At 39.5% G+C, this 22,254-nt stretch overlaps 1 protein-coding gene across 1 annotated transcript in view; it reads right to left on the bottom strand.

The window, feature by feature from the left end:
• Window positions 1-7,180: 7,180 nt before the first annotated feature.
• Window positions 7,181-22,254, bottom strand: part of syt1a (synaptotagmin Ia) — an 83,756-nt gene continuing 68,682 nt past the window's right edge. The window contains exons 7-9 of the mRNA XM_073480757.1: window positions 18,997-19,114; window positions 10,806-10,939; window positions 7,181-7,387 (exon numbers count right to left, since the gene is read on the bottom strand). Coding sequence (XP_073336858.1) covers window positions 7,181-7,387; window positions 10,806-10,939; window positions 18,997-19,114 — 459 coding nt within the window. The remainder of the gene's footprint in view (window positions 7,388-10,805; window positions 10,940-18,996; window positions 19,115-22,254) is intronic.

The raw sequence follows: 22,254 nt of genomic DNA, 5'->3' as shown, positions 1-22,254 counted from the left end.
ACATCCGGTCACTGCTTGTCAAAGTAAAAGCATTGTGTCCGAAAATAACACACAGGAAGTCAGTTTTAACATTACATATATTAATTGACGAATAATTACGTGTTTTATTTGTTTATCCACTCTAAAATAATACAATCTTCCCGTTTTTAAAATGAAAAACGTTTCTGTAGAAGCTTCGTTTGCACAACTTCCGGTAGTTTAACGGCTAACGCTAGCTACTTGACGAAGCTGAGGGCTCACACGTCACTTCCGCATGTCAGACCTGCATTTTCAGAATAAAACTCTTCGATAAACACATTGAAATAGAGAAAACGCCTCAACTTCTCAAAATAAAAGCCCACAATAAACAGTTGGCAGGGAAACAAGTGCATCTGGTGTTTTATGCGGCAGTATAATCACCAAATGAGTATGACATAATGCTTTTTGGTTATTCCTAAGCAGAAATGAAGCCTAATTTGATCAGGCAGCTTTGATTATTTCAAAGCAAACAACAGAAACAGCAGCGATGGACTGAGTAAGCCATCAAAATCAAACCAGTGAAGCACCCAGGCCATAATGTATTTTCTCTTTATGTATGTATTTATTTTTGTTCTTATTTCTTGATGTGTCATGTTGTACTGTATGCTATTTCAAAAGTTGCTCTCTGCATCATGTACTTCCTCATAACTTCTCTGCAATGTCTTCAATAAACTTTCTCTATGTTGTGAGTTTGAAATATCATTTTACACTGGCAAAATAATTACAGTCATTTCATATTTGGTCATTTTGTCGCTTAAAATGTTGATAGTTGAAGCCAGAATTTCAAAGGTGTGATAACCTTGAGATACAAAGCACAAAATACATTAAAATTAGTCAGAAACATACCTGATTTTTTAAAGTCTACTATAGCACTTTAGTGTCAGCCATATTGTCAACATATATTTATAATATTTGAAGCCAGAACTGTGCAAAGACATCAAATTTGTCAGGCTACATTTTGGGGAAATGTACATAAAATAATATAAACATACAGTCTTTGGTTTGAACATTTTAACTCAAACGTTTTACAGCTTCTAAGAACAACTGGAACAAGCTGATAAATGAGATATATTTATCCATATAGAGAGAGAGGATGTGAAACTGTCTTCTGCTGTTTCAGATACTTAATGGATAGGAAACTGGATGTTGAAGCATTTGAGCTTGAGTATAAATGTGTGATAACAAAATACCACTAAATCTTCACAGGATGTTCTTTGCTGATTAGATCACTTTCTGCCCTTTTAACAGTCCAATGATCTCCATTTCATAGCAGCTGCCTGAAATCTATAAATCTACAACCACAGGGTGCCTTTATCATCAGATCAGCTGAGTTTCACATCGATGTGACATCACACATTTGTTGCGAGGACAAACTCCCGTCCCAGTTTCCTAGCTCGAGTAGACATCAGCGAATATTCCCTGATAGAAATTGATCTGAGCCCGGAGCAAAATGGAAAACATTTTTTTTCCATTGTTGTGCTCACACACTGTTATGCTCCTCTTTATCCTCTAGATGGCAGTAGTGACCTTGTTAACAAGCTGGTGTGGATGAATCAAAGCAAATATCATCATTAAAAAGTGGGATTTGTCACACAAGTGAAGCGTGTAGACACTTTTATTTTTGGTGTGGCAGGAGCAGTGAGTCATACTACCGATCAGTACTGAACAAACACTGTAGTAAAAGTAATCATAGTGGAGGAAGTATTCAGATCCGTTACTTCAGTAAAAGTACTGATACTACACTCCACTACAAGTAAAAAGTTCTGCATTCAAGACCTTACTCAAGCAAATATAATCAGCACAAAATTATACTTAAAGTATTCAAGTAAAAGTACTAACAATGCAGTAAAGTGTATATCTGGTGTTTTTGGATGAATTTTATTGCCACATTAATGTGTTTGTCTCATTTTACTGCTGTAGATGTTTAAGGTTGAGCTCATTTTAACTACTTTATATACTGTTGGCTAGTTTAATCTACAGTAATCATTATATTCTGTATGTTTGTGGTGTGGTTGTCCTGGCAGAACCACGTTTTTATAAAAAAAAGGTCAACTTTTCCTGCGGTCAGGAAAACAGTTTTCAGATTTGTGACGATGAGTTTTCCAGCTAATTCAAGAGTGTTTTTAAAGAGTTTTATTAGCTTAAGAAGTAGGAGAACTTTCACAACACATAAAGGAACCATTATATATATATATATTCCTTCATATATTTGGAAATAGACAATTTTAACTGGACAGGAAGGGTATAAAAGATTGAAATCTGAAAAGTAAAAGTAAATAAATCTGTCAGATAAATGTGGTGGAGTTAAAGCACAGTATTTGCTCCTGGATATAGAGGAGTAGCAGAGGGGCGTCTACATAAGAAGATGTTTCAGGTATCTGTACTTAAGTAATTATTTTTCAGACGACTTTTCACTTTCCCTCCCTACATTTTAACAGAAACATCTGTACTTTCTACTCCTTACTTTTTTAAAACAGGCACCTTCCCAACATCACAAGACTGATTTCGATCTATCAGTTCAGACGTAGCGAGATGAAACGACGTAAACAGACAGAGACTCAACAATCAGCTATCTTTGTGGGGCGTTTAAGAACAGCATGGAGAAATGCTTCTGATGCTACCTTTAAGTGTAACAGTCTTTAAATTATATTAATATGACAAAGTTCAGTTAGCTTTGCACAGAAATGTCCGGTTGAAATCTCCTTGAGAGGGAGACTTTCTACTTTCATACTTGAGTACATATCAGAGCCTGTACTTCATTACTTCAGCTTGGGTAAAGATGTTGAATCAGTGCCGCCATTGTTGTGTCGTGTCAGACAGCTGCTCCCTCATGAAGTCGAGGTAGAAGAATTTTCTCTGGAACGTTTTGGCGCCACTCAGCGCTCCGTGCATCACGAATGAAAAACACGACATGATAAGCTTCTGTATCAACAGGAAATAAAACATTTTTATTGATCATTTGTGTATATGAAGTTATATAACAACAGTCAGAAAACTCCACAGAGTGAATCACTACACAAAGTGAAACAAAACTGTAAAACACCTCGTCAAAAATGAAGGTATACACAGCAAATATAACCGTCAGCGGCTCGCCGTCACCGCGAGCGATATGGCAGGAAAAAACACCCCGAACAGTTCTACAAGATTACAGAGAAAAGTTTTCCACACACAAAATACTCAAGCAGGCAGTTGATATACACAAAGGCAACTAGGATCTTTCTACAGCATCAGATTCTAATACTTTACACAGCTTTGTTTTTGAAAGGTCAGTGTGGCTTTTCGTCAGTGTCACTGGAGAGAATCTTGTCACACGGAGAGCTTGATAAGTTTTTCTTTTTACAAGAGGATAATTTAGGGGTTTGATTATGCATGCATACTTTGGCGGGAAATCGCAATAAGAGGAGCATCGTGCTGCAGGTAATGGCTTTTGATTTGCTCGCAATCCAATGGGTCCTGCAATGCTGCTCGATACTGAATTCCCTTTGTGTTTGATTTTCATTCATCTTTGATCGGATTATTCCGTTAGTACAACCGTTTTTTGTGTTATTATCGAATTGCTCAGGCCACTTTTACAGAGCCTTAACCTTTAAAAATGACTTCCCTCAAACACTGACTTATGTATGTCAATCACACATAAGATGTCGACTCAACATGATAAATTATATACTTTAGGTAGAACATATATAATAAAATTAGATGGAAATTACATATAGTTAATGGCAATCACACATAAAAATTCCATCTAATTTTAAGTTTCAATTACATTTTTCAAGTATTATACATAAAACTAATGTATAATACCTGAAAAATCGCATTAACGTACTTTAAGCAGACTACGTTATGCAATTTATTCACATTGACTCAATATGACTAGAATTTATATGTGTGACTGAAATACATAAAGTTAATGTCAATCACACATAAAAATGTCTATTTTTCAATTGCAATTTTTCAAGAAACATACATAAAAGTACTCAGCAAAAACTGCATTAACTCAATTAAAGCAGAGTTAGTTTACATTAGAAATTGTATGTGTGATTGAAATACTTAAAGTCAATGTTTTAGGGAAATTTGTTTTTTGACTGTACTTGAATCCATTTGTTTCATTTAAATCTGAAGCTGTACTGGAGTTCATGAATCTACATATGTGAAACATGTCAAATAATAAGAGGATCCCTCGGTGACAGAGGGACTGGGGAATGCAGCTGTATTTATTCAGTGATTCTGGGAATCAGACAGGGGAGGTTTATGAAATAAATCCATAATAGTTGAAAAAATATAAACAAAATGACTTTTTTTTTCTTTTACAACAAAAAGTGCAAAGTACATCTAATCTCACGGTTAAAGTAATCTACACCAACACAGTCCATACTGTACATTCAGAGTTTTCATCTCAAATATAAAAGGAGTTTTTGAATGAACAGAGCAGTTAACAGATAAAAAAAAAAAAATCCATAATGAGAATGACGTAATGATGATGAGATATAGTATGTGGATGATAGATTAACTGATATTTGTGGCTGAATAATCACTTTATATTCATTCTAGATATACATTTTTGACACGATTATGTAAATATATACATGGCATTTTTAAGGGGATATTTAAATGTAGAATCTCGTTTGGTTTTTTAAAACGAATACTCCCTGAAACTTCTGATGCTGGAACTGTGTGCAAGAGGAGAAAACAAACCTGCGAAAAGGGAGGGAACCCTAAACAGAGGTGTCAAGCTCCAACCTATAAGCTGAATCTACGTGTGCTGTGTCCTAACCACTTCACTGGAAAGGAGAAACATCTCTCTGGACTGAAATCATCCTCTTAGAGTTAGAATCTTTTTTTTTTTTTTTTCTCGGGCGACGCCCCCCACGTTAACACTATGGGATGAACATACAAGTATTGCACAGTGCTCAACAAAATGCTGTGTGAAGCGACCTTCTCGCGCTCGGATTAAAACGACTCTCCGCCTCTTAATTTTTTTCTCGGGCGACGTCACGCGCTCTCTCTTCCTCTGCGTGTAGAAGGGAAAATGGCATTAAACGCTACGACATCACTACAGAACAAACTGTTTTTCGCTACCTACTGATAAGTCTACATCTCTAAGCACACACGGCAGTCACAGTGATACACAAAGCAGTCCTCAGAGACTCATATGGAATGACAAGTAGCTTTTTCATAATAGTGCTATCAACTACACAATAACATTGAAAACATTTAGAAAGTCCTCCTGAAGCTAGCATCGAGTATATGCAAGAGGTTCCTCCAAGATAAGAGACTTCATGGTTTTCATGGATTAAAACTTATTCCTTTGCTAATTGGACCCGTAGTAAAGGACATGATGGACTAATAGCCTACGCAGACCATTAACTTTACGGTTATTTCTCCTTCTCTTGGTGTAGTCCGGTGCCAACAAGAAACAAACAAAACTGATGTCACTGCTGTTGGCTGAAACGTGATTGGTCATCTCTTTTAATTAAGCCGATCGAGCAGGCGGATTTCTGTCAGGTGTCCTGAAATAAAGCCAACAATTGTCCAAAAATGTCGTTCTAAAGAAGTCAACAAGCTAGTTTAAAGACATCCAGTGCAAAAACAGCAGCCACGTAAAAGTTAAAATTGGCAGTAAAACATGGCTAACTCTATTGTCACTGTGAGAAGGCAACGCAAAGCAAAGACTGCGACTCAGGGCACCATTGCAGCCAAAGACATTGTTCCCGATAAACCAAAGCTACAACCACTAGCAAGTGGGAGTGTGCATGAAGAGAGGACCTCTACATAAGTCACCTCCCTGGAAATGGCAGTGTTTAGAAACTCGCTTCGTCTCCGTCAACGCTGGCATACGTCGACCCAAATTTGGAACATCCCTCTTGATTTTTCTTTCTTTCCTCTCCTCTGATTGAAGGCAAGGGGATCGTATCAGAAGAGACAGCCCCTGGTGTCAGTAGATCTCCCCCCCCCCGTCCCAGCCTTTAGTAAAGATTGTAAAAAAAATCATGCAGTTTACTAAAAATAGTCAAGACGTTGAATTGCTCTAAAAAATAGTCCTCTTAAAACCAGAGTCACGACTCTTTTTTTTTTTTTTTTCAAACGCCCTCTCAAAGATCGGACCCCGGCCTTAAATGCGATATACTTCCAACAACGACAAGGCTGTTCAAAGTAAGCGGTTAACAAAATATTGTTAAACGAGCTTAAGGACACAATGGCTACAGCTTGGTGCTTTTTTTTCTTTTTTTTTTTAATCACATGGGGTCTGTTTCTGAAGGAGGCAATATTTTCCATTTTTGGAAAAGAAAAGGAGCTGGTAGAAGTGACAACGAGGACCTATTTCTGCCAAACATGGAGAAATGAAATGCTAACTGGTTTGTATCAACTACTGTCTCTGTGCATCAAGCTAAACATATAGGTCCTCTGATTGGGAAATAAGTAGAAAAAGTCGTACGAAATCATGTGCTTGTATAATTTCCAGCAGCATAATGTTTTCCCTCAGAACCATAGTAGTTAATGGCCTTGTATTTTGGAGAATTGTGTGTACATATCCGTCTGTTCTGTGAACTTATAGCCAGACATCGTCCTTTACAATGTGAATATATTTCCACTAGTGTCTTGCAGGTTGGAATTCATCTTGTTTTTTACTGGAATGCAATAAGGTAATAAGGTAGAATTTTTAAATCCTGGGATATATAATATTGGCTTTCCTCTATATCTGCATTTACATAATTTAAAATAGAACATCTTATTAAAAACATCAAGATATACACAGATTAGGAAACGGGTAACAACATACAAACACATAAACTAGAAATCATTTTTGTCTGCATACTTATATATACAACTGTGGTACAATAAATTCTTTCAGTCATGCGCTATCTATACAGATCATATTGCTTAACAGAAGGGGGCATTTGGTCGGGGCGATTAAGGGCACAGAGATGGAAACAAAAACTGCTGATTCAGAGAGGAACAAACGAAAGAGAAAGCGAGAAACGAAGGGAACTTGATAGAAAAAAAGCAGAGGGAGGGATGTCGCAGGAATTAGGGTTGATTGTGATATCAAGAGAGGCGGGGTTAAGAGAGGGGGCGGGGTTACATGGATGGACCCATTTATCACTGAGGTATTTACACATACTGGCTAAAGAGTACTACAAGGCAGGTGCTGAAAGGGCCCTGCCTATTTCTTGGTGGAGAGCTGAGCGTCCACCTCTTCCTCAGGCTTCAGCACGTGCCACTGGGCGATGGGTCTCCTGGGGTTGGCCAGCATGTCGGACCAGTGGCGCAGCTCCGTCCCCGAGCTGTTGAGGCCCACAAAGACCTTGCCGATGGCATCGTTCTTGCCGATCTTGTCATAGTCCAGAACAGTTATAACAACTTGCACTTTCTGTAGAGCGGGAGAGAACAGAGAACGTAAATGTAAATCGAGGTGTCGTCAGCATAGAGATGGTTAATCTCTCATCTCTAGACAGGCATGTTTGCTTTAGTCTAAACATAAAGTTTGACTTTGTTCAACAAACAGTATGGCTGAATCCAAATGACCACCCGCTGCACTTCTTTCTGACAAAAGAAAACATATTTCTTCTGTCAAATACAGTTTTAAATATCAAGAATGTGCTTTCAATCAACAACAGACAAAAATGGATAAATGGATGAAAAGTCCTTAAAGTGTTCAGGTAAGCAGACATTTGAACATTAACAATTTCATGACAACTGGGCAACATTATCTCCTGAGGTAGACTGTGGACCCTCTGGTGAGATTGGTCATAAAATGTTAGATTGTTATTAGATTCTTCATTTTTAACTGCATGTTTAAAAGCCTGTCTTGTTATTATTCTCTATTTATCATGTTAACGTGGCCTGTCATGTTATTTCTCTTTTTATGATGTAAAGCACTTTGTAATTTTGTTGAGAAAATTGCTCTATACATTAAATGTATTGTGATTTTTATTAGATTTGTACCAGCAGACGAGCTGTTCTGCACTAGAGCATTAAAATCAGGGGAAATAACATCAAGAGAGCAGCATTTTCCAACATGACAGACATTTTGTCTCTTCTTTTGATGGTGTGCAATCACAGTTGCTGTGCTTCACCTGTCAATCAGTGTTTTTTAAAGTTTGATTTAGTGAAGTTTAAATTCCTGAGGGTGTTGAAATGCTAATGCTAACAACCCAGTTTTTTTATATTACAAGAAAGATCTACTTGCTTAGCAGTGGTTTGAAAGCCCTGATAAACTAAAAAAAGTACGTACTCCCTGCTTATTACTTTAAGTAGTACAGTAATGCAGAGAAAGAGGCGCTATTTCAGACATTAATGTTGATTAACAGTGACTGACATCCCAGACCAGGCTTCGGTTATTTACAGAGCCAAACACGGCAGAATGTGTGATTACTCAGAGGTCGAAGACTCAGCCTCGGCATGTGTTTATTCAAAGGGACCATGCAAAGAGGAGTGACCTGGGCATCAATCTCTGGCAGAGAATATGAATCTGTGCACAAAGAGCTCTGATTAAGTTTCGATCCACTGGCACACTGAGACGAAGTTACTGCCACCTGCATGAGCACAGAGCCTGTTCTTAAAGAGCATGCCTAATACGCCATGTAATGAAACGCTGAGGAAGGTTTCCAGATGGCCAGTTAGGGTTAGGTGGGTTTTAAAGGGACAGTTTACCCTCGAATAAATAATTGAATCACAGCTTTCTTTGATTGGATATTAGCACTGACCAGTCAATATTGTTTTGCTTCTTCTATTGTCATTACTGTGATTGATTTCCCATTATGGACAATCAATCAACTTCTGTGAAATAAGCTTATTAGTTTTGTTTCCCAGGGTAAAATGGGAAGAATTATATCAATCTCATGCCACGAAGTGTTGCCTGATATGGTCAATGTGCACAAGTTTTGATATATCGTAGGCAGTAGACGATTTAATGGCCGATGATAAATCCATGGTGCTTTTAATAATTGTGCCTCTTATCTCAGTCCCACTCCCTGTCAGTTTCTCCCTGGATTTATTTATTAAATTCTTTAAACAAAACTCTAAATCAGGGGTTCTTTGACTTATTACTCAAAGGTCTGCATCTGATTTTTATTTAAGGTCTAGAGTCCGGAATGATTGGCGATAACAAATTAACATTTAATCAATAAATTAACGCCACATCTCTCACATCTCAGATCTTAAGTAGGTAATTATTTAAAAAATGATGCAGTAAAACAACTTGAAAATGATCAGAGATAAGCTACTTGGACATGTGTTGTACAAGAACAACATGTTTTTAAATAGAATTCTTAAAAAAAATACTTATGGAGAAATGAATGAGATATTGTTATTATTTTAGCATCTATCAAGAGGTGGTCATGTGGCTCGGGTGCTACTTGGCAACACCTCAGCCTGCCCAGTCATCCTCCTGGATCCACACTCCTCACATATATTCAAGCACTGTGAATTGGCTTTGTCTGTCTGGATTTGTATCTTTTTGTATACATCCCAAGTTTATTAATAAAGCCATTTATGAAGGACTCACAAACAAGAGGAGACAAAGTTTAAGGGGAAAAAGTGAGTATGTAAGAGTCTATAGATTAAAACAAATGAATATAAATGGTGTCACTGTCAAGATAATTGTGTGTTTATTAAGGAGGACGTGGAACTACTTCAGTCATTAACAAAGCTTGTGTTAGTGTTAGGAAATAGACCAATTAAAAGCATGTTTTTTTAATTCCTACACAATCTCTGAGACAATTACAATCTTTAGATTAATAACACAAATTATCCTGAGGTCAAGTTTAACCGAAATTCATCGGCTCTGCAGATAAAAGCAGGTAATTTGCAGCCTTCTATAAGCAGTCTGTATAATTTGTTGTAAATGTAAACACAGTGGGGAACAAATCTGCGTGAGAAATCGATTAACAAACTGTATGTGTTTTCCTTCAACAGAGGTAACATCGTGGGAGTGAGTGTAATTAGAAATCACCACAGCTCCAAGTGTCTTCATTTAAATCAGATGCACTACAGCCAGAGGCCTTAAGAGCTTTAAACAGTCCATTAGTTTAACACTTACTACAACTTCTTTAAGGAGCCTGGCTGGTGTTTGAATGATTCGTCACAACCAAATCGGGTAATTTAAGCGTGTTCTCGTGGCTTTCTGGAGAGCGTTCGATACCCCTAATTAATGACAAGTTTATGATTAAATCAGTGGCGCTAATAATTATTTAATGATCAACCTGGCTCTCGGTGAGGAGATAAGCAATGCAAATGTATCCAACATACTGGTATCAGCATCAGTTCAAATTGAAACTGAGGCTCGTGGACCCAAACCCGTGATTTGTCAGCTGTGACAGGCTTAATCAATTTGACTCAATTACTGTCTCGCCTGAAGAGGTAATGTTGTTCATTGCTATTCCTTTCTGGCTGCATTTTTTACCTTTTCCTTCATAAAGATTCAGGCTTGAATATTGAATATACTGTAATTGATGCACTTAAATCATGATGTGCATGGTAACCATTGTGAGACATGCAACAAATAGCAGAGATACGCGCTACAGGCAATAACAAGTCTAGAGAATAACATCAACTGAGCAATAGGCTTGTCAAATTGTGAAACCAAGGCTGATTTAAAGTGAAGTGGCTTTGATTACACTGTTGTGATGAAAAGCCTCTAAACTGATTATTTACTAAATGAGCCTCCACTTGTCCATTGTTTATGCGACTAATGTTTGATGGTTCTTACAGTACGATTCGTTCCTACTGTACGGTACATGAGCTTTTAGAAAATCCAGGATTTTTTATGTAAACGTATGAGGATGTACCTGGATTTGTTCAAACGGGACTTCAAAGCTAAAGGACTCGTTGTAGTAAGGGTTGAGGGTGTTCTTCTTGATTGTCGTCTTCTTCTTCTTCAGCCTCTTGCCGTTTTGCATCAGGTGGATCTTCACGTATGGATCTGCAGAAGAAATGTAAATAAGAAGATTTTAACATTTTTTAATTTGCAGAACTCAGAATCACACCTTATGGTTCCACTTTGGGCCGCCGTGTTCGAAGGGAAATATCTGTCTCTTTGGCGGCTAATTACGCCACCGTGTTCATCAGCTAGTTGCTATTTTTGTCTGCCAATCGGGACTGGGCAGGTAGTGTACGGTGTATTTATCAGAGGCTTGTGTTACATCTGAAAACAACGCTGATGAGAACTTGAACCAAAACAGGAAAGTTGCAGACTGTTAAACCAAAAAGCGATGAGCTGAAAGACACTAATAACCTCGTTAGAGCTGAAGGAAACTGCAGAGTCAGGTGATAATTCTCATCACAAGTGACATGTTATCCATTGTTAATGTAAAAATACTCATTATGACAGCTTTACCATTGATTTATCAATACAGATACCTCCAAAACAAGCGATAGGCTGTCGTTAAAAACCATGGCTACGAGAGTCTTGTGTATTTACATGACTCAGTTCACCTTCCCCATTCAAGAGCCTCATTTTCGTCTGTCCGAAAGCAATCTCAAGTGGTGCCCAAGTGGTCTGCTTCGTCCGTCTGCAGCCACTCTCTGGCAATCAGGTAGAGTGCGTGCCTGAAAATGGCAAACCACCCATCGCTTTCGTTTATGACGTGACGCTACTCCTCCTGATTTGTTTACAATCTTCAAACTGTCATTAAAACTAAATTGGAGGCGAGGAGAGCGAGTGTCTCAGTTTGGGCTCGGAGGAATAACTGACGAGAGGGCAGGCAGCAGTCTCCGTTTTTAAATTGTTGAATAGATACCGTGTTTTTGGCTTTAATTGAGCCATTAAAGGGACCAGGTGAGGCTGTTTGATTTGAACGTTCAGAGAGATCCAACAGAAGAAGACTTTAATAAGTTGTGATTTTCAGAGGCACAGCCAGGGATCCGATAATGAATGAGGATTCATTCATTACTGTGATTCAAAGATGTACCCCTTCTATTCATTAAAATTTTCTGCACGAAATACAATCTACTGCTGCACCACGAGCATCTATTTATGGTACATTGTTGGATGGTTGACAATCCTGCCCTAAGATGATGTGTCACAACTCCTGAACTTAACTTCATCAACTATGCATCTGTGGCCCAAACTGATCCAATTGATTTCTTGGCCATGTACCCAGCGAGTCACGTTTCGAATACTCTTTTCACACAGGATAAAATACCCACTCACACCTGCTAACATCTGGCACTTGTCTTCAATGTGAATGTGAACAATTGCCATTCATCCCTGCGCCAAATGACTCTGCAGAAGTCACAGGTATTTATCAGCTACAGCTCCAATCGGCTGTGATGAAAACACAACACCTGGCTGAACACGCTGATTTCTTCTTCATTTCAGGCACAGACGCTTTCAGGAGGCTGGCTTGTTCATACTTTTCCATCATACTCTGTTCAAGCAGCACTCAGTTTTCAAAGTTTGAAAAAGAGGCTGAAGTAAAACACTACGCTGTCTGATCGGTACTGAGCACGTGCAACTCTCAACAGAGATGAGAAAGAAGCGAGATAACCCCCAGTTTGTGCTTATCATATCTTTGAACATTTCTATTCCTAACAGCATGTAAAACAGCATTATTACACACTGTGAATATGAGGGGACTCTATTGTATATATAAGGGAACTTATTGTAAATCCACTAATATAAATTAAAAAATACACAAGGCACAGGCGACGGTTTTCAGTGTAAAAAATGTTGAAAATACTGTTTCTTCAATGGTCTCTGATCTCGACTCACATTCATGACAACTCCACAAGCTATAAGAGAAAAATTAATGAAAGCAACTTCGTGTCATTCATCATTTAAGACAACACGCTGCTTGAGAAAGACAGAGACAAATAATAATCTCAGAGATACTAATGAGGGAGTCCCTCGCCTGAGGCTAACAACAATATCCCCCTAGCTACTGAACCTCAGAGCTGTGCATGGGAATGAATAAGGAGTCTGACTTTGAAACTGAGCTCATAATTAGTTGTTGAAACACTGCATGCTCTGATAATCTGGATCTGAAAAAATATCTCTGCTTTTAGCTGGAACATTGTGGGATTTCTAGCGATAGCAAACACTGAACAAGCTTAGCTCCCTTAATCTTTTATCCAATTTAGGGGAATAAGGACCTGATTGCAGACTCGTCCAGTGCCGCCGACATGAATATAGAGAGGAAACCACACAAACAGAGTAAGAGGGGGAAAAAGCAGGGGGAATAAATAGATGACAGAGACATGAGCGAAAAGGTAACAGGCTCCTAATGGAGTGGGTGTCCATTATTGCTCTCCTGCTGAGAAGAGCTGGAGTGCTGGGATGAGAAAAACAGCGAGGGAGGGTTGAGTGTGTGTGTGTGTTGTCACGTTGTGTAGGAATAGTACATCCAACAGTGTCTAAATGAGGAACTTCTCCAGCCGCATCTATGCTCCAAACAGCAGTATGAGCCTTTTATACATCAGATTTCTCCATCTCAAATTCAAAATGTGCACCACAAACCTTAAAGTTTGGGAATTTTATCATGCGAACTTAAAATCCTACAGATCTCAGTGTTATTCTGTGGATTTATCTGCACTGAATTCCCACAAATCAGTTGCCAGGACTGTCGCATTTACCCCCCTTGGGTTATCCGAATGAGTCAAGTTTCTGTAGGTTGTCTTTGTCTGATCAGCCACGGGTGGTTGTCACTGCTCATAGACTCTCCTCAGTTCTTTTTTCAAACTAATCTCGCGTAGGCAGACCTCTGTCTCAACAAGTTCACAGATCTAAAGACAGTAAAGCACAAAAGCTTGAGGAATGACACAGGGCAGACAGCGGCTAGAGAAAGGATCAGTGAGGTTTGTGCTCGAGGAAAAAACAGAACAAGTTTAAAGAACCGTTTCGAGATTGGAACAGTACATTGTAGTGACACTTTGTCCCATTTTGTTTACAAACGGCGTTAAAGAACAACTGAGTGTACACTGAACCCCGCCCCCACAGTTTATGTTGCTTTGCCTGCCAAGCTTTCTGTTCTTGCACGTCACATGTGTAGTTTACAATGATAACTGTGCCAAATTGCCATTTAAAGTCTCAGTAAGGTTTTAAACACAGCCCTGCTGCCAAGATGTAATGTTGACGATTAATGTTTCTGCACTGACACGTTCACATTTGCACGTGTCACAGGCTACGTACCATATTGACATTTCAACAAATCCTGTAATATCACATTAACATTACCGGTTTATGGCCAAACTTCCATGTTGGAGGTGGAGGGGATGGTGGTGGAGTTAAAGACGACAAGACACATCTGTCAGCGTGAAAGCACTGGATGTAAGAGAGGCTGTGGCGTTTTAACTTTTGTTAGCATAACAACGTGTTTGTGGCAACAAAAACACAATATCTTTGAGGGGAAGTTGGGACATTTCTCACCCTAAATGTTTTTTGTGCATAAACCTTACCAGACCATAAGCACAGCGTTGTCACAGGATCATATTGAAATGCAAAACCTAAAGAAAAGTAAAATTTCAACATATCTGGTTCTGCAGAAATGTACTTTGCCAACGAATATTCTGGCGATTGGGTTGTGAAACAATGGGTCATTGATTCTAGACAGGCAGACTAAAGCAGGATGCTAATTACTTGCCAATGAAAACTGTTGTTTGTAGATATCACCTATGGAGAGTGATAGAAACCGAGGTAAACAAGAACGAATGGACGGGCATCCGCTAAATGGAGAGCGCTCCGGTGTTGTATCAAAGCCTGTTTCCCTGCTGATATGTTTCCTCTTACCACCGGGACTTGAGACGGCGTAAAACCGGCAATCTTTCTATGAGATCAGTAAACAAAAAAAAACCTGACTTCTTATTTATGTCTTACTCTGCCTTCTCAAAGCACTGAGATTGTGATTTCTTGGTCAAATTGGGATTCTTACAGTTGTTTTTTATCCAGGTTGTGAACGCTGAAGTTGTCTGTTTCTGCTTCAAACTTTTGCTTTGTTTTGGGGTTTTGGAAAGATGAAAAAAAAGACAGTTTTCCAAACTTTAAGGTTTACCCTGCCTAGTCATTGTTGCTAAACTATAAATGGACAATCACTGTTCTGTGGAGGAGCGTAGCTAGCTGACAACTGTAATGATATCTGTTATTGCTGCTGTATATGCTGAAATACTGCTACAACAGTGATTCCTACAACATATTCAGGACAGGTTCTGTTTCCTCTCATATCGGCATCTGTGCCTGAATAAACACAACAGCTGAATAGGATTATGCCAGATAACCCTTTCTCAGGATGAAAAAAAGAAAACACACCTGCGGCGCCACATCAGTGCTATCCAGACGCCTCTTATCTTTCTGGTCAGCAGATGAGAGTTTGGCATTATTGAGTTTTGGGAGGCTCGTCGTACCTCATATCCGGTCCATTTTCCCGTCTTATCCCAGACGAGTGTAATCTCTCCCATTTCATGGATGAATGCCAGCGCTCCTGATGCGGGAGCACTTCCTCACATATGTGTACAGCACAGAGGCTTGCCCTCGCTATCTTCAGGGTTACTCATCTGACTCCTGGATCTTGGCCATAGTTTTATGAGGCGATGCACGATCAGTGGTCCATATATTTCAAAAGGCTCGAAGCAGGTTTCGGGGTAAGTGATGCGCTCGGAGGCAAATCAGCTGCAGAGTTCAGCAGAGCTACTGAAGCTGTCTAATTTAAAAGTGGTTACTTACAGTTTGTGTTTCAATATGCGAATAATTGCCAGCTGTGACTCACTCGATAGAAAGGGTATCGCCTCTCACAGTGGAGGCTTCAATACGACTTTATGTGCAGATGTACAAGACAAAGAAAAGAGTTTTTTTTCCTCCGCTAATATTTCCATGTTCATCAAGTGAGGCTGCTGCTGGCGATGGCAGAGTTGTGCCAAATATAGCCTGGCTGTCATCTCAGCTTTCCTCCCATCATTTTGGATTTGCCATGGTGGGTGCAACCAGGGGTGACTGTCGGTTTAGTTTTACACACTCAACTGACACACATACAGCAAGAGCACACGCATGTACAGTGAAACTCCTCTCTGCCGCTTCAAAACATCTGAGGGGGGTCTTGGAGATATGGTACTGGTTATATATCTACAACTTCTTTGAGATTTATATAAATTAAAGCAAAATTCTGACAGAAACACTGACGGAATAAATGTTGCACTGCCCTAATCTCTTTCAAATTGCTTCCTTCTCTCAGAGCCTGTTCATCATCTTAATGATCCCTCTGGCCTGTCGCTTTACTGACTGGGAGAAACCTCTCAGTCCGACCAGCCAGAGCAACAAAACAAATAAACCTTTCAGCCGATAGGCTTGATGGTGAGCTGAAGCACCAGGTCGGGGCAGTGCGGCTTCATTACCGCCGACACGGCGCCTGTGTGCTTTGATAACCTCCCTCACTGTGAGCCATTACCTCGTATGTGTTGCCTCACAGCCCTCGGGGAAGTCTTCAGAGGTACAAAGAGGACGGGACAAACACTGTTTTGCTGCCACTGCCTTTATAAACTCGCATTTCCTGAATCGGAGTCGCTTCCAGGCACTTAGCCTTTGTGTCCGACACACTTCTGACTCTGAATCACCTTTAATACTGCACCATGCCGGAGACACATTAAAGTGGCTTGGCATACTGTTAAATGCACATTTTTAGACACACAAAATACACAATACATCTGCAGGAGGTTGAAATAGTGGTCCACGACTTTACCTGCTGGTGCAATTACCCACTTTTATAACTCTCTTTCTACTTGTTAGTCTGTAAAATGTACTTCCCGCTGGAGTTACAGGATTCTCTGAAATCTGATTGCCTACAGCTCAACATAATGAATATGTATGGTAACTATACAGTGCTGTGGAGTCGGCTTAAGCGGAGAGAGGAGTCACTGCAATGAGGATTATTTTGAGACGACAGCTAAAGAGCATGGTGCTCGGTGCATCACCGCAGTTAAGTAACAACAATCCTGAGAAGCACCGAAAGTCAATTGCACCTTTTAAGATATTATTTTTAAAAATCTGTTTTTGTAAGAGACGCAGCACGGAGGTACATTTGTAGGGATGTTTCATGAGGAGCCAATCAAAAGAATTATTTCTGATTATACATTGGTTAATGATAATACCCACATCTTCCTCTGCGAGCCATAATTAGGCATGGTAAACAGGATGACAATAGAGGAGACGGCTGATCCCAGGCCATCAATTACTTGTCCTCCTCCTTAAGCTCTGGCTGAGCCGCCCTGTGGATGGAGGCTAATTATTGTTATTACAGACCTGCCCATTATTTCATCCATCTGCTACACTTTTAAGCCCATTCCCAGAACAGAAAAGCAGTCGCAACTCAACAAAAATCAAAAGTCCAACTGCAATTTAGAGTATATTCTGGTTGTGTGTAATTAGAAACATGCACTGTGCTATTACTGCATGCTAATAATTCACCCTGAAACCAGCAGACCAGTGCACACAGATGAAACATGCTCCAATTAAATGTGACATACAGTATGTGGTGTCAAACTGTCTGGCTTCCCTGCTATTTCCTGTCTCTGTTCGAGATAAACCTGGCCTTCAAAGTGAACACATTCACACTCTTTTCAGACTGGCTAGACGACTCAAAATGCGAACAATCCCACGATGCAAATGGGGACAGGTGAGAGCTAATGCCAGTAGCATAAAATGGCAGCGGGGGAGGTGTGTTTTTTTTTTTCTTTCTGGCAAATGGCTGCTTGTGCTGGTTTTGATAGATGAAAGGGAGCTCTGAGCTTTTAATGTGCGCCGTGTTACTGTACTGCAGGATGTTTAGGCTTATATGGAGAGACTGGGCTGTCAGGCAGAAAAGCAAGTGGACCCAGGTGTATGGTAATTGTAGCAGAGAGAGTCAAGGAGAGGCGGGAGGGGAGTGCACAGTGGGGAATATAAAATGAAACCACTGAAGAAGTCAAAGGAGAGGTGGAAAGGAGGGAGAGGTGGCAGCTTATTGTGTGATTCTGCATTTGTGTTTCTGCAGTGTTTGGATGGACACCTCGACCTCGTTGTTGTAATTCTGGATTTAAACGGTGAATCTTTGTTGAGGCACCGACAGACTGACTGATAACAATCTTACAAGTGAAGTGTGTTTCACACAGTGCAAGCTAGACTGTACAATATCAATTATGAGCCAAGCTTGTGCAGTGAATATCTGCTGAATCACATTTCACAGAAAGGCCCTGTCTTAGCTGGGATTCGAACCCAGGACCTTCTTGCGGCCAGGCTGCGCCACTGTGCAGTTGGTATAGATGGTTTTTATATGTTTGTTTGTACCATCATGTATAAAACAGCATCAACTAAGTCTGAAGAGGAGCATTCACACAAGATGTCACTTGGGGAAAATACTTCTCCTGGAGCAAACATAACATTCATCAGTCTTGTTTTCCAAAATCTAGTCCAAGACGAACCGTAGTTTGAATGCTTTTGTGTCTTTGTATCATAATGTAGAGCGATTAAGGTGTGTTTAGATTTAAAGCTGTAATGTGCACACAGCTGGCTCTGCTATGCACCTTTGCCCACATTGCTGACTTGTCCCCACAGGATGTAATAAAGAGTTTCACAAAATGAGATTCCCACTTTTGCGCTTCACAGCACGACATTAAACTTTTATGAGGCAAACTCCGAAATTTGTCCCTTAATGAAACATCCGTCCCTCTTTGATTAATGGAAACAGACAGACTGAATATGTTTCATTCTTTGTACTTGTTCAGTCTTTTCTTTACATGTTGTCTCCAGTAGTGCATGTGACATTTTGTCTGAACTGTGGAGTTCCTTCACAAAACTTTAAAGTTTTTTTGGGGGACTAAAAGCTCAACTGAAGTCCTCTTTTTTTGGACAAATCTAATGGTGACGAGTGATGGGTTTGGGTGGTTGTTAGCCGAGTTGCAGGAGAGGCAAAGTGTGTGCTGCAGTGCATGTATAATTACAGACAAAAGGGCCTGTCAGAGGGAAAGCCAGTGGGCACACATGCGACCACACATACACGCCGTTACAATTCTCCTCACCTGACAAGCCTCCCACATCCATTTTCTTCAGGTTTTTGGCCTCCAGGACGACCACGGTCAGCTTGCCGGCGGTGGGCACGTATCGCAGGGAGAAGCAGATATCGCCCAGCTTCTCTTGCTGTTGAGAGACATTACAGAGGTGAGAACAGTTTTAACCGCTAAATCAACATTTACTGCATCACGTGCTCGCAACAGATGCTCGCTGAGAGGCTAGATGAGGGGAAAAAACAGCTCGTAAATTCCCCTCCGAAGCACATTAGAAATTGTTCAGCCGACCAAATCTGAAGCTCAGTTTTGCCTTTTTAAAATTTTAGACGTGTTGACACAAACAGAGAGGATGATGAACGCTGCACATACCAATGTGTCTTTATGCAAAGTGAGAGTTTAATGGTGTTAAAGGTTAAAGTACAGCACACTGACACTGGGGTTATAGAGTTGTTTACAGTAATTAGGGTGCATATATGCATAAAATTTACATATGTCTTCATGTAATTGCTTTTTAGTGCTTTGAAATTATAGAAAACAACATGAAACAAGTCAAAAGCTTCCTTCAATCAATGATATTTGAGTTTTTGATCGTTCGGACAGGATCCCACTGGAGAAATGACTTATTATCTTATTACTTATTATTATCATCTCTTCTGCTACTGTTTTAAAATAAGTAACAAATACTCAACCGTGTTTAACATAAGCAGTTTTAATTAGCAGTATTTATTAGATTATATGCACACACAAACATCTCCTGATATATTATATATCGAAAGCGCTCTGCTGATCTGTTTGCAGGACAAGCTGTTAACAAGGTTAGTCATCAGAATATCCAGCTGTCTGCTGTATTATTGGATAAATGGAAAAAACCTTTTGTAAACACTCAAGTACAGAAAAAACCAAAACAAACACACACACTGATCTCACTACTACTATTTTTCTAAAGTGAGAAACTCAGCAGCAGCAGGGGGTTTAAATTTGGAAAATAATTTATTTTATGACAACCTCCAGAATTTAAGTAACTAGAAATATTACAAATAAAGCCTGTGAGTGCTCCTGCAGCAGAAGATTTACATTACATGTAGTGCTTACTTAAGTGAAATTGCAATACTATATGTATAAATACTCTGTTACAAGCAAAAGTAGTGCATTCAAAACTATATTCAAGTAAACGTACAAAAGTATTAGTACCAAATATACTTAAAGGTTCAGTGTGTAGGATTTTGTGATGTTTCACGGTAAGGCTGTAGATTGCAACCAACTGAATACCCCTCGTCTCACCCTCCCCTACAGTGGCCACTAAAAACAAGCAAAATGTGAAAAAGGCTGTCTCTCGAACCAGTGTGTAATATGTCCGTTCTGGGCTACTGTAGAAACACGGCAGACTGTGTGAACGATATAAAAGGAAAGGTATAAAAGTGAGTAAATCAAAAATAATTAACAATAAAGATCTGAGTATATCAGGTAGAAAATGGGATTTGATGTACATTAAAGAAACAAAAAACAACAATCGAAACCTGTCAAAACAGTAAAATGACGAATGAAATACTTCATATCACTGAGTCACTTTTAATCAATCGATTCTGTCTCTTGTTTTGTTATGAATGCTCCCTGATATCAGCTCCCACTTTTTATTCTGTGTCACTCGTCACTTTGGTGGAAAAGTACCGACTGCAATCACTTCACTGGTTCACACGAATCACAACACAAACCTCATTATCATACACTGAGCGGAGAGCGATTCATTTTCTCGTCGTATTCCTTATCAACACGAGGAGGGAGAAGCAGACGCAGTCAATAACTCTCTCTCTCAGGTCACATCTGCTTTCACGTGTGGCCGTTTTGAGCGTGGATTATAAATCGGAGGCAGACGGGACCTGAATATCGACCTTTGTTTTATTTCAGGAGTCTTTCATCAACTTCCAATCAAGGTCTATTTCCCCCATGTAGTGTGCTGGAGATGGTTGTGATGTTTTTTGCACTGTAAAGGACCAACACACATTTTATTTATCATCCTCTATCCTGACTGTTTGCACTACAAAACTAACGACTAAACAGTCTTACATTGACGACAAGGGCTTGGTTTTAATCAACACAAATACACACTCCCCTGGAGGCCAGCGAGAGAAGGAGCGGTGGTTAATTACACCTGTCAAGCGCGGTGACCGGGCTCCTTTAACATCTTCTATGAACTGTAAAAGGCCAACAGCTGCCTTTTCAACTTAAAGGGCATTTTTTCAAAACATGTTCCTTCATATCTGACCTTAAAAGTGTGTTACCTGTGTGTGGTTGAACTATTAAGTCTCTAGTTTCATTCATTCTGTTACATTTTCACAGACCTTGAACTCAAACTTAAAAGACTCCTGAAAGAGCAGCTCTTTTGTGCATTTAGGACGATATGCTGAGTTCTTACAGAGCATTCTTTGCTTTATATATATATTCAAAACCTCTCAGCCTTTTTTTGGGCTTGTTATCTCTTAAAAGAAAAATCCTGGCCTACTTGTCTCGGAAATGTTCCGCTTGATTTTTGTTGGAATTGCCAACTATTTATTTGCTGGTTATTAGAAAATAGCAGAATGTTATTCCTAAATCATGTTTGGGACATTTTCAAAACATTTTGAGGTAACAATTGTGGGGTAATTTCAAAGAAATGTCAAATATGGTACTTGGTAATTACCACCCACTGACCATGAAATTCGCATACCTGTAAAATGTAGTGTTATTGACAATTATAACGCGGCTTTGCTGGAAACATTTGAAGCCTTCCTCTGGCACAGCCTTTGGCTTAACGCCTTCACAAACGGAAAAGTAAAATGGTTCTTTTTTTTTTTGGTTGAAGGACGTAAATATGTTGTGTAACTATTTATTTTTTCCTCTTGGTAAATACAAAAGTGGGAAAGTGTATTTCCCAAAATGTCAAAAGACCTGCTGTTAAAAAAGTAATCAAGTTGCCAGGAGAATTGAGGCCTCTTCACTTTGGCAGGTTTAATTTGCAGCTACTGTGGCAAAAGAAACTAAAAAAGGTTTTGACAAATAGACAAAAGAAGCATTCAAATGATAAATGTAATAATAAAACATTTCAATACTTTTTCATCAGAAGGTGGAAAGTAGAAACTTCCGTGGTCCGCCTCTGCAACTGGAACGCTACAAAGCCTCGCTCCAGTGTCTCAAGCCTTGCGTAAAATTGTCATGTGCTGCTGTGCGACCAAACGCTAAGGAAGTACAGTGATGCCCTTCAACTGGAACAACACCAGCAGCCATTCGACAGTG

Source organism: Pagrus major, chromosome 14 (assembly GCF_040436345.1).
Source record: "Pagrus major chromosome 14, Pma_NU_1.0".
NCBI lineage: Eukaryota > Metazoa > Chordata > Actinopteri > Spariformes > Sparidae > Pagrus > Pagrus major.
This window is presented reverse-complemented; position numbering and strand designations above follow the sequence as displayed.